General features: G+C 33.6%; 1 protein-coding gene across 1 annotated transcript in view; it reads right to left on the minus strand.

The window, feature by feature from the left end:
• The window catches only part of SP2353 (EGF like, fibronectin type III and laminin G domains protein pikachurin), a 219,755-nt gene that overhangs the window by 29,272 nt on the left and 175,571 nt on the right, over positions 1 to 14,912 (minus strand). The window contains exons 6-8 of the mRNA XM_085807274.1: positions 14,389 to 14,578; positions 13,692 to 13,817; positions 5,691 to 5,928 (exon numbers count right to left, since the gene is read on the minus strand). Coding sequence (XP_085663400.1) covers positions 5,691 to 5,928; positions 13,692 to 13,817; positions 14,389 to 14,578 — 554 coding nt within the window. The remainder of the gene's footprint in view (positions 1 to 5,690; positions 5,929 to 13,691; positions 13,818 to 14,388; positions 14,579 to 14,912) is intronic.

Raw genomic sequence — 14,912 nt, forward strand, 5'->3', positions numbered from 1 at the left:
ATCCAAAAGAACGCCTCTTTCACACTCTAATGCCGAACAACTGCGAGACAGAGATATTCCTCGTTCCAAATGTAACTTCGTATTAAGCAATAAATCAGCAATGAAAAACATTTGCACGCATAGACTTCTTTCATACCAGGTCTTACCTTTGAGGCAAGAATCGACAAGTTAAAAAATAGACTTATTAAGCACAGTGTGATATATTGCATACTCTTAGGATGAAATTTAGTCAGTAAGTTTTGTTTGATGCTGGAGAAAATGATTTGGCAGTTCAGAAAACGAATTTCGAGAAAACAGAAAATTCTAGGCTAGCAGACCAAAGAGAATTCCATTCAGACTGGCAAGGAAAGTGTTTCCGGTAATGTTGAAGAGTCGATTACGGCAAAATGAGACATATACCTTCTAGAAGATAGTAAAATTATTGCACTCATGGGAGATAAATATTAGAGGGTAAGGAAGTAGAAAATAATGAAAACGTTAAGAAGATGACAAACAGTGAAGGAGAGTAGGCGATTGAGAAAATTTTACGTTATTTGTGTGTATTTAATTATGGCAAAGCACACTAGGGCTATCTGCCTAATAGGAGGGATGCCTTCGTGGAGGAATTTCTAAGGGAAACTGGCTCGTATACACGTTACATACGGGGAAAACCACGAAAACGCCCATGCAGCCAGCCCGTTCGCGGGATTCGAACCTCGGACCGAACTACCAGTGTTCAGCGACTTTACCGCTCGGCCGCTGGTGTGCTCGCGTTATTTGAAGAACCAAGATACTTCTGAAGGACCGTCGCCTACATGATGAAGTAGGAACGCAAGAAAGAATGACTGATAGAGACAATCAAGCATCACGAAATTTTTCTCTCGAAAAGTCTAGTTACTCTTCTGTCAATTAGGTAATTTTTTATGTCTTTCTTTTCGTAGCACAGTGATAATTTTTCCCTTTTTTGCTGGATTATATATTTTCTTTGGCTGTTTATGCGTAAAAGGCTTTATTAGATGAATTTTCTGCCAAATATTAAGTGTTTTCTAAAATTTTAACATGGATTATTATTTTGTAGTCTCGTATTATCAGATGGGTCACCACGGATTCTGCGAAGCTCTTCACTAATTTTTTCTTTCGGTAACTCACTAATTTTTTTATCCTTACCGAGTCGATTGTACGGGGCTCTATATTAGCACCAATCAAATTTGTTGCAGAAAAAGAAATCATTGCATAATCTTATGAAATAAAAACAGGAGAAATACTTTTTTTCTTTGGGTACGGTTATAAAATTTCAGTCAACATTTTTTTTTCTGCATAAAGTATTATAAACGCATAAATTAGAGTTTCTCAAAATGGACAATACCTACAATGTGGACCTTGAGGACGTGTGAATTATCCAAGAAGCCCTGGTCATAAAGGGGGAGGAAGAAAGGCTTTAAGCTATTCCAATTGCATGACTAATGCGCATATAATTTTTATTACAAACTAAAATATTACTAAAATATTATGGTACCTATTACTGCGCTAATAATATTTCGTAAGGAATTAACTGATGTTAAATAAATCGATCTTTTTACTACAATTAACTAATTTATAAACTAAATTACTGATTTATTTAATATATAATTATATACTAATTCAGAAGACAAACAACAAAAATCAGCGTTATATTTACAAGATTTCCACAGGACTAGTTTCGATGGTTTTACCGAACCATCATCCTCAGCTGCAAAACCGCAAATGAAATCTTGTTCATTTGCGGTTTTGCAGGTGAGGATGGTGGTTCGGTAAAACCATCGAAACTAGTCCTGTGGAAATCTTGTAAATATAACGCTGATTTTTGTTGTTTGTCTTCTGAATTAGTATCTATTCCGCGAGTTATTGTGTCTTAATATAATTATATGTTATTAATTAAGTATTGTATGTACACACATATAAATGCATATAAAAATGGAAGATGATTTCTTTCAAACTTTGAGAAACACTGGTTTAAAATGTTAAGATTTTCATTACTATTACTACTAATATTGTTTAAAGGAAACGTTATCGTCATCGTATGTTGCTGAATTCAGTAATTTCCCCCTCAAAACATGAATTGTCTTCTCTATTTCAGATGCCTCAAAGGTAAAGCACTTAACGACACAATCACTATCAAAGTAGTGAAGATACGAGTTAAAAGCGTTTATATCTGCGATGATGTAATGAATAACACCTCGGATCCAATAGCCTGAATGTCTGATATAGACACGGTCTGTTTTTATAAGACCGTTTTGATGCAAATTTAACCCTTCAACTGGTAAGTGGTGCACGATAACTTGTCACCTAGCTACGGCAGGTCTATTGAAAAGCTTTCGGCTTCTCTCCACTCATCTTTAGGGATTCCATATTTTTTCGTATATGTACAGCACAACGGTCCGGAAATATAAAGTTACAGATGCCAAAGTCACTTGCTGTTATTAAATACTTTCAGTATACACTAAAGTATCAGTATTATAAAATATCACATAGTAAAATTCATTTAACTTTTTATAAATTGTTTATGAACAGCGGAAGATATCAACATTTTATTCTTTTACTAGTTTTGCATTTACTGAAACAAAAAATATAAGATGTGATCATGTATCAGAAGAAAGAATGAAGAACAGCGATCAAATTTTATTGCATTATGAAAAGGCAACAAATTGCTAAAGAAATACATATAAGATCTAGCTTTTTTAGATTAAACTAAGTTAGATCTTACAATGAGCTTGGCGAAATCTCGCTCAGGCGTGAAGAAAATGCCAGCATAGAAGAAGGGTGAAAAATACCCCTTTAAAATTAATTCTAACTGTCGAACAGAAAGGCACGTTCTTCGTGCTTTACAATAACACCAACAACTTGCGGTGGAACTTAAATGTAATATATCCATCAATTCAAGTCTATCTGGAATACTGCTGGATTAGCACATTAAGTTATAGCTAGTTTAGGTTGACTCACAAACCTAACAGGCATGACCACTATCCGAAATAGCCAAGAGACATACTATTTGCGTAACAGCAATGTCGAGAATGAAACGTGCGCTGGCTAGTGAAAACACGCTTTCTCAGATAAACTCAGACACTCACCCGTTTAAATAATCAGTTCACTTAACTTTATCCTGGCAAGGAAATGCGAGGGTAAAATGAGAGGTTCAGGAAAGGTATTAAACTTAAAATAATTTGTTATGCAAAATAAGGGAAACCCTACACACTGAGCTCATTATTCAAACGGCAATTAGCATTTATGCTGAATATTTCTCATCCTTCTCAAGGTATTGACTAACAAGTTCACGTCAATATCGGACTACATTTTTTCATCAGTTTTCTACTTTATTTCAAAATTTCAGAAATATTCATTGGTTCACCAGCTTACCAAATAACGGAGTAGATAAGACAGAGTTCCACTCAAACCCATATACGGTCCGGACGAATGAAAATTTCGTGGTTTTCTTTCCATATGTAACGCAAATACAGAGGTGTGAAGAATAAATCGTATCACTTTATCATTTTGAGCAACCTAATGCAAGCCTGCGCGCTGTAAATGGACGATTTTACTTCAAGAAAAGTTAAAATTATATTTTACGTTACCTGCGCATTATGAATAACTGTTTTATCTTTCTGGGGGTAAAACGGCTTTCCTTAGTGAATTATTACCATTAGAAGCAGTGTTAGGAGACAGTTAAAGTTTCATTTGGGTAGCTAAGTTCTCGCAAGGAAAGCCTCGTGCTAGCATTAAGTCAAGGCCAGCTCTAAGCATAGGTGATATAGGCAGGGGAACTAGGGCGCCAACTAAATTGTTTTCACAGTTTTCAGCTAAGTAAAAGTGAATTTTTTGAATCATTAATACGTTTAATTTATATGGGGTGCCAACTAGCATATTGATCGCCTAGGTCGCCGAAAAAATTTGGAGCCAGGCCTGCATTAAATGAAGTTTTTCAATTCGTCCGCATCTATATAGTTGATGAAATTACGTCAAACTGAGATTGTACACGGAAAGGCCGGCGGTAATTGCAGAAAATCATCTATAATATTATAAGACCAAAATCTTTTTTGTTGGCCCTGAAAAACAGAAAAGAGATACCAACATTTCTTTTGAGCTGCACAGGATGCAGATTGTTGACAGAATTACTGCGCATAAATATCTGATTCCAAAGCGGATAGTAGGCTGCCGCAAAGGGAAAAGGGTTTTGTTCACTTCAAAATTGAGATCCCTGAACCTAAAGTATGCGAAATCAATTACTGAACAACGGAAAGCAGTTATTTTCGCTGGAGAGTCTCAATTTACCCAAAACAGTCAAAATTGTGCTTTACATACGCAGAAATTAGTTGACATGAGTTTATCATCTGGATTGTCAGCACCTAAGTCTATACAGAAATTCGATAGCATACGGTGAAATATATTCACGATTAATTTGGATACGTATTTTGAAGCACGAGCCATAAAGCCAAATTTTGAATCTTACGCCACTTATATCTTAGACCCCCCCGAAAAAAAAGGCCACAGGACAATAACATCTATATGTTGAATTTGCTTGGTAACAGTCCCATATTCCCCAACCTTACGGATAGAAAATGTAAATTTTCTTCACAGAAAGAAAATATTGAGCTTTGATATTAACGACTAATAAAGGAACGAAAATTTCAACAGCAGTTTTCTCATTCTAGCATGGTGCATCCACTAGATGAAAAACTGGAAACTTCAAAGCTAATTTTATTTCTGTTTATTAAACACTAGGACTCCTTAGCATTAAAATTATTTTTATAAAACTCTCTACCTTATTTTGAAATACTGTGATTGGAAATACATGTCTAATATCATATTTAACAAAATAAAGACTGGTGCCCTGTTTCAAACAGCAGGCATGAAGATATAAAAACAGTACACATTACACATACATTTTACAGAATTATGTACATGAAGAATTTTCTATTATACCACTATGGGCATTTGATTTATGAACATCTAAATGTTTTTTGAGAATGAAAAATATAGATTACTTTTTAGGAGATGAAATAATTAAATTATGATCTCGCCGTGCATATAGTTATATTAATAATAATGTAAGCATACATCAGCAACTCATGTAAAAAGTTTCTAGATTTACATCTTGAAGCAAAAATAACACTAGAAATATTATATAATTTCTGCCAACACTCCAACACACAGTAAAATCATAGCAATACAACAATGATTTATTATGTTTCATAGATTTCATTGCTGCAATCATTTAATAACACATAATAATAAACTAAATCAAATAATAGCATAATAATAAATAAAGCAAATAATGAAACTAATAATTTCTAGGCAAATATTCTTTTTGAAATTGCAGCAATCGTAGTCTAAGATATTCTGGGCAAGGATTAATTGTATACTTTGTTATAATATTATCACTCCGTAAATGCGCTTTTATAGTTTTTGAATGTAAGTGGTTATATTCTCCTTTATATGTATTATTTGACATTCTAACATGATTAAAAGTTAATAACCAAATAGCGCTTGCAAATTAATACAAATAAAGAATATTTCATACAGTTATGAGTTAAAAATGAAATAAGCCAATGTCAAATCATGTGATTTATAATGACACTGAACATAGCATAAATATAGAACAAATATTAATATAATTAAAAATTAAAACATTTGCTACAACTAAGCATTAAAGATAAGGTCAGAGATTTATTAATTACCTTATAACGGCTACACCTGTTCCAAGATCAAATCTGAATTCAAGGTAACCATTAACTAGATTTAAAGAAATAAAATCGCCCGTTCCATCCATTTTGTAGCCATTGTAGAACAGTACTCCATTTGATCTGTAAGGTTTGAAGACGATCTGAAGTTCAATAAACGACAGAACTGTATTACCTAAGCCAGGGTACTGTAGATAAGATGAGCCATTAAACAATGGAACTATGAGCTCCATGGCTAGAAAAGAGAATAGTATCTTTAAGATTAACATTATATTTTTTTACTGTGGGAAAATACTTTTTTCGAATAAAAAGGTAAGCTGTTAAAAATCTTAAACAATTTATGATTATTCTACGGACATTACAAATGAAAATATTATGCAGTATGAATCTTTACGAGCTTTCCCCAGCTCTTTTAATCATTATGTAAGCAGAATGAGTATTTAATAGATTATGAATACCGAAAACATTGGAAAATAGGAACTGCTTTTAAAAGCATTTTTATATTTATACAGAATTCGATATTTAGTTTTCAACGATTAAATAGTCACTTCGTCTAATAGTAATTAAATTTGAAAAGTTAAAAAATGTTCTCTAAAAGTTTAAAAAAAGTCTGGAATCCTTTATGTAGAAAGAATGAATAAAAGTGGGCATATATTGGTTAACTGATATGTAAATGTCTTGCATTGTTTGATTTTGACAAAGCACACGAAGGTTCCCTACTTCAATTTTCACCAAGAACATGACAGGCAGTTGACATAGGGAAAATATAGAAATGGAATGGTAAACTGAAAAAAGAACGCTCATGCCTGACAGTTAACCTATCTTACTGAAAAGAAAAAGATCAAGAATGCGTTCATTCCCTTCATCAAAACTTCAATTTAAGGTGTAGTATTGGAAAAGAACGTATAAGAATTCATTTGGCATCTAGAACGTTATGCTGTTCGGAGGGATTCGTCCAAAAACCCTTTTCGCTCCATGGAGGTAGGAAAGGGAGGAGAGGCCAACCGGCGCTAGAAGTGAAGCACTGCTTTGAAGCTTGGGTCACCAGATGGGGTGTTCTTTGTTTACATTCAGAAGCTCGCTTGACAGGATTCTGATAGTATTTCGACACACGAAAGTTCCATAGAAATCGAAAAAGGGAAACTTTCGCATGAAAGAAAGATTCGTAGTGTGATGGATAATAACAGTTTGTATAGTTTAGTGACATTTACGCAAAAATCACATCTTGGTTATTTTTCGATAACTAACAACAGCGATTTTGATTATGAATTTGTTTTATAAAATTCTAAGCTGTTGCACTACAAAAATATAGATTTTAAGAAAAATGTTATGCTTAAAGAATGAAAAATACCTTACGGTACATTTAAAATTGTATACGTCTTTCGATACCCTTAATAATACATATAATTTTCATTCAAATTATATTCATATATATTTTTTATGTAAAACTTTCGGGTGTATGCTAAATTAGTGTAAATTACTTTACACGAAAAATATAGTGAATGCACAGAAATTAAAGATTTGCACATATCGGAAATGAAAAATAGGAAATATGTATGGGTATTTATGCATGTGCTTGCAAAAAGCATGTATCTGCCTTTGACAAAATACTTAAATATTCATTAAATTATTTACAAATGCATTTGAAATGAAGAATTTATTCACTTATAAACAACTGTGAAAGTACTGTGAAGAAATCTAATTATTAAATGTATCTAATTTATAATGATTATAAATGTTATCTAAATATATAATAACCTTAATATTGAATTGTAAACATAAATTGAAATCCTGTTGACAAATACGTTATAAAACTATTTAAGCAGGAATTGTTTGCATTGGAAAGCAATCTGTTAAAAGGTATTGTAAAGCAAATGCTATGAGATGCGCACTTAAGAACGTAATAAAGTGTTTTGGAATATGTATTGTTGAAATGAAGGGTAAAAAAAATCTGATAAGTATAATTAAAAGAATTATTCCCCTTACATTTTATAATAACTCAGTTACAAGTTTTAAATAATACATAAAAAAAAAAAAAAAAAAAAAAAAAAAACTTATTTTATTTCCTTTCAGAAATGTTCAGAGAAAGTCAAGTACTATTTAAAGTATTTCGCTAATTCCTAATAATTCTCTAATTTAAAATGAACCGAATAGAGCATTAATTATAAATTGACTTACATTTTCCGATTTAAAAGATGCCTCAGAAGCCAAAAAATCATGTCATATTTAAAAAAGTATTTTAAAAAGAAGCTCTATAAATAGAAAAGAAATAATGCACAATTTTAATATTAATAATACAATAAACTTTGATCTTAATTTTTGTACCTTAACCGAATAAAATCGAATTACCTTAATTTTTTTTCCTAATGTAATTAACGAAAACTTGTGAAAATATTTCAGTCAAAGTAAACCATTCTGAGAAAACTGTCTTGTGAAAAGTATAGCATTTAATTCCGTTCAGAATGAAATGTTGTTAAAAAATATGTTGTTTTCATATACTTAGGACTCTGAAGTGTTGTAGAAAAAGAAAATATATACATTTATATGTATATTTACGACGTAATTACAAAATATTTACATCCGAACGCGTCAAATCCCCTTGAACTCAATGGTAAATGACCCAATGTTTTGGTCACCACGTAGGAATCGCCGGTGCTTCAGAGCAGGGTACGGGAGAAACTTGTTTGGGGCTACTCCATCTTACTTCCTACCTCCATGTTTCGCTCAATTTTCCTTCCCCATTGCCACCTGCGGAAAAGTGTCCTTTTCCCCAGTTCCACCACTGCCCTCTTAATGTCGACCCAACGTGCCAGACAGGCAGGTAAGAAAAGACTTCCTACCTCCATGGTGCCAGATGGAGGGACGAGATGAAAGTATTCCCCATCTCTCTGCGGTGCCCTCTCACCTGAAGTCAACTTTCCCTCCCTCCATCCTCTAAACAATTAAGCACGTAACGCTAACTCTCACCCAGCAATCTCTTGGATTATATAAGTTAAACATAATGTTGTTGTCAATGGGCCTATATAAATGTAAAATTATGTGCCCTAAAGCGATCTCTTTCTCGAAGAATATGAAGATTCGACTTGGGATGACAAAGTGCCTATGAGTCCCAATACTCAAAAATGCGTTTTCGAAGAGTGTTGTCGTTGATTTTATATTATATTAGCTTAACTGTGACTCAAAGAATAGATGTGAAAAGTTTTCGATGCTTAGGTGCTGATGGGAGGTTAGAAGCATAATAATCGGGCATCAGTTTAATTCCTGTGGTCTAATCTGACAGTTTTTTGTTTACGGAAACAGTACTTACACAAGTATGACAGTTATATGGAGACCCATTACAATTTAGCTGTATAACATCCCTGGCGACCCAAAAGTAATTTTTTCCTAACAGTTATTACTTAGGGAGATCTACCAATGCTCTCCGAAGGCTAAACCTTGCATGATCGCATTGACTTTCCTAGTGGTAGTGCACTTTTCTGCCACCTGACCTTACAGATCATTATGCGCCTCTGCCACATAACCTTACACGTCATCATGCGCGAAGCATATGGTAAAAAAATAACGTCTGTCTTATTAAAATGAAAATAATTAATTTAATTGATGAATGAAGATGCATTATTTTGATAAAATATGAGAACATGAAATCACATGAAGGAAGTTTAAAAGCTTACTAGAAATGACTAAATGATAAAGGCAGACCGTAGACAATGAGTGCTATATAAAATACATATAATTAAAACACATTAAAAGCAAATGATAAAAATCTAATCTGTTATAAAAATTCAAATACTTTAAATTGAGATATTGACCTATAAAGTCCGTTAATATTAAAAGAGGATTAAAACAGTTTTGGCGAATGTGATTAAAACATTAACAGCTAATTAAAATATAAAATTATAGCAAAGCAACAACATTGTGTTTTGCGTAGATGTTACCCAATACTCAATCGATTTCGAGAGCAAACAGGAACAGGTCCCTCTTCATCAGGAATAAAGAAATCTGCAACAAAGGGAAAGCCATTGTTGTATTTATATCTAAAAGGAGTAAAGCACCATCTGCCGATAGAAATAGTAACGAAAATTGAAAAATTCAGTTAATAAAATTTTTAAAAAGTTAGGCAGGACTGGAAGTCATATTAACTAAAGAAGATAGTTTTGTGAATGTGAAAAGCTTCAAGAAAATCCAGTTCACCAATGGAAAAAGGTTTTTGGGTAATTTTCGCAGATCCAAACTTATGACAAAATTTCCAGCTATGATTAACTATGGAAGAGGTATCAGTGTCGCCTCATCAGGCATAAGATTCGTAGTCCTTGATGCGAAACTTTAATGTTCTATTAGTTTGGTCGATATATCTGAAACCACACTTCAAACATGAAAATTGAACTTCTGAGGAATCCTTGATATTTTGTAACTGACAGAAGGACGAAATGGAACCACGAAAAGGTTATTAATGCTACTTCTAATCGCGAATGTTTCTTTAATTTTTCTTCTTTCTTCTGATGTTTCTTTGATGGCGAAATGAATTTTTTTAATGACCACGAGAGAAAATTCTAGGTCAACGGCATCTGATATTCAACGAATTCTCCAGAAGTTTAATTTTGAAGTCATTTTTCCACGCCTATCAATCAAATACATGGTTCTATTCTTAAAGATTCCATTTCTGACTTTAATTCTTGGGAAATTTATAGAATATCTTGTCAGTGTGGTTTTAGATATATCGGCTAAACTTTCCCACCAAGAAACAGGAATCACACGTCCGAAAAGCTTAAATTAGAAGTCTTCGATAGCTCATCATAGTTGGAAATTTAATCATCCTTTTGACCTTGGGTCTGCAAAAATTATCCAAAGAGCTTATTTCAGTGGTGAATAGGATTTTCTTGAAGCTTTTTACATTCGTAAAGAATCCCCTTGTTTAGTTAATGACTTCAATTCCAATCCAGTCCTTCCTAAAACTTTTAAAAGCCCATTAACTTAACTTTTTAAATTTCATTACTATTTCTGCAGACAGATGGTGCTTTTCTCGTTTTGGGTATAAATACAACCGTGGCTTTCCCTTTGTTGCGGATTTCTTTGCTCCTGATAAAGAGAAACCTGTACCTATCTGTCCTTAATCGATAGAATTTTGATTAAAATCTATGGCAAACACAAGATTCTAGTTTGTGCAACAAGTGCATTCCAAGCTTTCAACAAATATTTATTAACAGCATGAAAGTGACCTATTCTTACATGAGTTAAAAGAACGTTTTCTTTCCGAATTCTGGTTAACTCCCAACTCTCTACTCTTGATTTTGATCTTTTGTAACTTGCTATTGAAATGGAAGTCTCACTGCAGCTGCCATCAGCTCATATTTTCTGCTTGATGAATCTTCTGATATATATAAAGGGAATGGGCTTGCTGGATATTTCGACTTCAATCTTTGAAGCTATGTTTGCAATTTTTTTCACTTTTATGTGAACATATTAGAGGACCCAATAACAAAAAAAAAAAAAAAAAAAAAAAAAAAAAAATTATGATAACCTCGACTTCGCAATTCTAGATTCCGATTTAATACTTTTATAAGTATAGGGTTTTCCCAGTAATGGCTACCACAAAAATGGGGAAGCCAGATTCTCGCATTACTGCGAAGCAGATAGTGCGATTTATGGTGTGAATGGGGATTCAGAACTATGCTTACAGTGTGTCATCAGGCCATTTCAGAAACCTACCCAACATACCGCCCAATCCTTACTGCACACCCTAAAAGCTATTCAGAATATGAAGTTATGAAAGCCACAGCCCACAAAGTAAGTGTCCTCCGGGAAGCGTAAAATGCTCTAATTCAAGCGACCGTATCCAGCCGTTCTTCATTTGATAGCACAGAATACTATTGATACAGACATCTTACAAGAGCCTCATACTAACGAGGTCATAGAAACGGGACATTGTCAATAAGACGACCTGCTATTCCTGTATATAATGGCATTCCTAACTCCATAGAACTTAAAACCATTGGCCACATTATTTCTACTAATATAAAAAGCCTCTTTTTTGTCATAATCTCAGTCTATTTACTACCAAGAAGATGCGCTGAACCATTGCTTATGAAACAGAACACATATAGTCATTATCTAGCCATGCATCACATCATTGTTGCAGATTTCAGCGCCACATGCTTCATTATGGCTGAAGCAGACAGGCAGCAAAGATTATTTCTAGTTCTAGATTTTGCGGCCACAAAACATATGATAATATTACAGTTGCGGAACTGTTGTACAAAATTTTGGGCCGTCAGTGCCAAAGAATATAATGTACCTAATTCTAGCATTGCTCAATACAGCTACCTACATTTAGACTGTTATCGAATTAGGTTTCCGAGCAACCCCCATTGTAACACAACATGACGGACGGCAAAACTGACTGTACAGCAAGGACAAATCTTCACCTTAAAAGAGCAAAATGATGCTTTCGCAAAGATGAAGCATCCAGGAATGAGCACTTCCTAGATATCGCACGGAAAAGAGTTAAGCAGCAAACAGAGGCAGAGAAACTAGACTTTTGTAAAACATTCTGCACCCAAACGACTGAAAGTTATAGAGCTTGATATAGGATCATATGAAGTAAAATTCAACGAACTATATTTATTAAAATTTCTTAGTTACCCAACGCGCAATCCAACGAGACTGCTATATTTTACATAAAAGTTTGACTTCTCTGTTTAAACTAAGTGGTTTTGAGCAAATTGCATATACAATGCAATAAGAAGAATTATGTAGAACTCTTTTCTTAAAAATCTTTATATATAACCAGTTATCTGTTGGAGACTACGACACTACTCCTGTAGAAATGAAACAATAGAAACTATATTAGTCTACAAAGATGAAAATGGCTTCCACTTCAGTCTCATACAAACTTATTTGCTTGCTATATCGGCAATGGTCAAGAAATATCCTGGCTTCATTCTTCTCTACTTCCTGGTCAGGTTATTTGAATATAGATAGCCTTAGGCAGATAAGCCCTTATGGCTGACAAAGCCATAAGGGCTTATCTGCCTAAGAGGTGGGATGCTTTCGCGGATGCGGAGGACCTTCTGAGGGAAACAGCCTCGTTACACATGGAAAAAACCACCTCTATCGCACGGCTCACAAGAAATGTAATAATGTAATCTATAGGCGACGGTACCGATTCAGAGCAGGACGTACAGCAGAGCACTCCATAGATAACCTCGGTATCCATAAGCGCAATAGTGTGTACAGAGTGAGAATTTCAACTGATATTAGCAGCTTAATGAATTTGGGAATTAAGTAAATTAACTAATAACTAAAATTAAGAAAACAACTCATCAGGAATGCGAAATTTGGTTAAATATTCATTTCTCCATATGCAGGAAGAGTATATTTTTCAACTGATTTCATATACATACAGTACATCACTTTACCACGATAAAAGCATAAAATAATAATGCAAGTACAGAGAATAATAAATTAAATTTATATGGTATTTCCTCCCTCTTTTTCGCATATCTTCGTGGAGTTAATGGAAGAACGCTCGACGCGTATTCCGGAGGTTAGAAGTTCAAATCCCGGCGAAGGAAACTTCAGTTTCCTGACATAAAAAAATTTTAAATGACTCCACAAATGGCGCCCGAACTAAAAAGTGGTGAATACCAATTTATAACTATTAGGATTTGGATACTAGGTCTCCTCATCCCCAATTGCCCTTTAAAAGGGGAAAGTATATAAGGTATTTTCTCCCTCTTTTCTGCAAGCCTTCGTGGTGTAAATGGAAGCACGCTCGACACGTATTCGGGAGGTCCGGAGCTCGAATCTCGGCAAGGGCACCGCGGATTTCTTCAGTTCACTGACATCGAAATATTCTAAATGACTTTACAAACTAATGAAAGAAAATTTTCATAATATCAACATACAAGACAAGAAATGTAAAAATTCTGTTTTATTTTGCAAACTTAAAACAGTTCTCATACATTACGTAGACTAATATTAATATGCTAAATATTTTACCAGTTTCACACTGATCTCCTACGAAACCCAGAGGACAAAGACAAACGCCATAATCAGGACTAGTTGCAACGCATTGCCCACCGTTCAAGCACGTAACTTTGCTGCAGACATCAGCACTACATTCCTCTAAATATAATTTAAAAAAATGTGCAAATTAAAAGAAAAGCATAAAGGTTACTAAAATACAGAAGAAGATAAAATTATTAAAAAAAAAAAAAAAAAAAAAAAGGAATATACTGAGTGAAATTTCGAAAAGTCGAAAACAGAGACATGTCGACAGATTTTAACACCCGAAAAAAATTCCCAAAAGTATACACCACACACTAAAAGCTATTTCTTTCTTATTTTTGCATTTTCAATTAATTTTATAGATTTACTTATGTATTCCCTCTCGTTCTTTAGTTAAAGCAAGTGTCTCAGTCGACATGTCTCCGATCGAAAATAACAGAAAACAAAGCATTCATCTTATGATTTATTTTTGATATTGTCGGTTTTAAACTGAACTCAAAATTAAGAATTAATTTTGGAATGCATAATGAAAATATGATTGAAGAAATAATTTTTAAAAATTTTATTATATGCAAATTAGCAATATGAATAATTTATTTATACGTTAAAAGAGGCCCTTATATACCTCGGTATCTTTATATGACAGCTGAACAGAACTAATACAAATGCAATAAGGAAAAAAAAATACCGATATCAACTCCTTCTAAAGCATCTCCTTTGGGCTCTGGTCGAAAATCATAAACACGTCGATTTATTGCCAAGTGTCTCAAGCATCCTCGGAAACTTGTTCGAGCTTGAATTCTGTCGGTTACTAGAGATATGTTAGGAGATCCACCCACATACAAATTCAGACGAAATGTTATTCTAGAAAACAGGCCCTAGAGGAAAAAATGAGATCATAAACTGAAATTCAAACAAAGTAATTTGTAATTAAAAAAATTATACATTAGCATTTGAAACAATATATTTCAGTGGTATTTTTACAACAAAAGTAACAAATCGCAAAAATTTCTTCAGCTTCAGCCACATGCATCATAATGCAGTTATCTAGATACATTTACACTGAACACATTGCACATACTTACACTGAACACATTATACATAAGGACAAAATGTAGTCACTACGCCGCAAAGAAATTTATATTAATGGCACTTCTCCCAAGCAATTAATTTCTTGGTTTTCATTTATCTAAGAAGAACAGGAGCAACGGC

Source organism: Stegodyphus dumicola, chromosome X1 (assembly GCF_044657685.1).
Source record: "Stegodyphus dumicola isolate Sdum_Otavi_A_Nest chromosome X1, ASM4465768v1".
Taxonomy (NCBI): Eukaryota; Metazoa; Arthropoda; class Arachnida; order Araneae; family Eresidae; genus Stegodyphus; species Stegodyphus dumicola.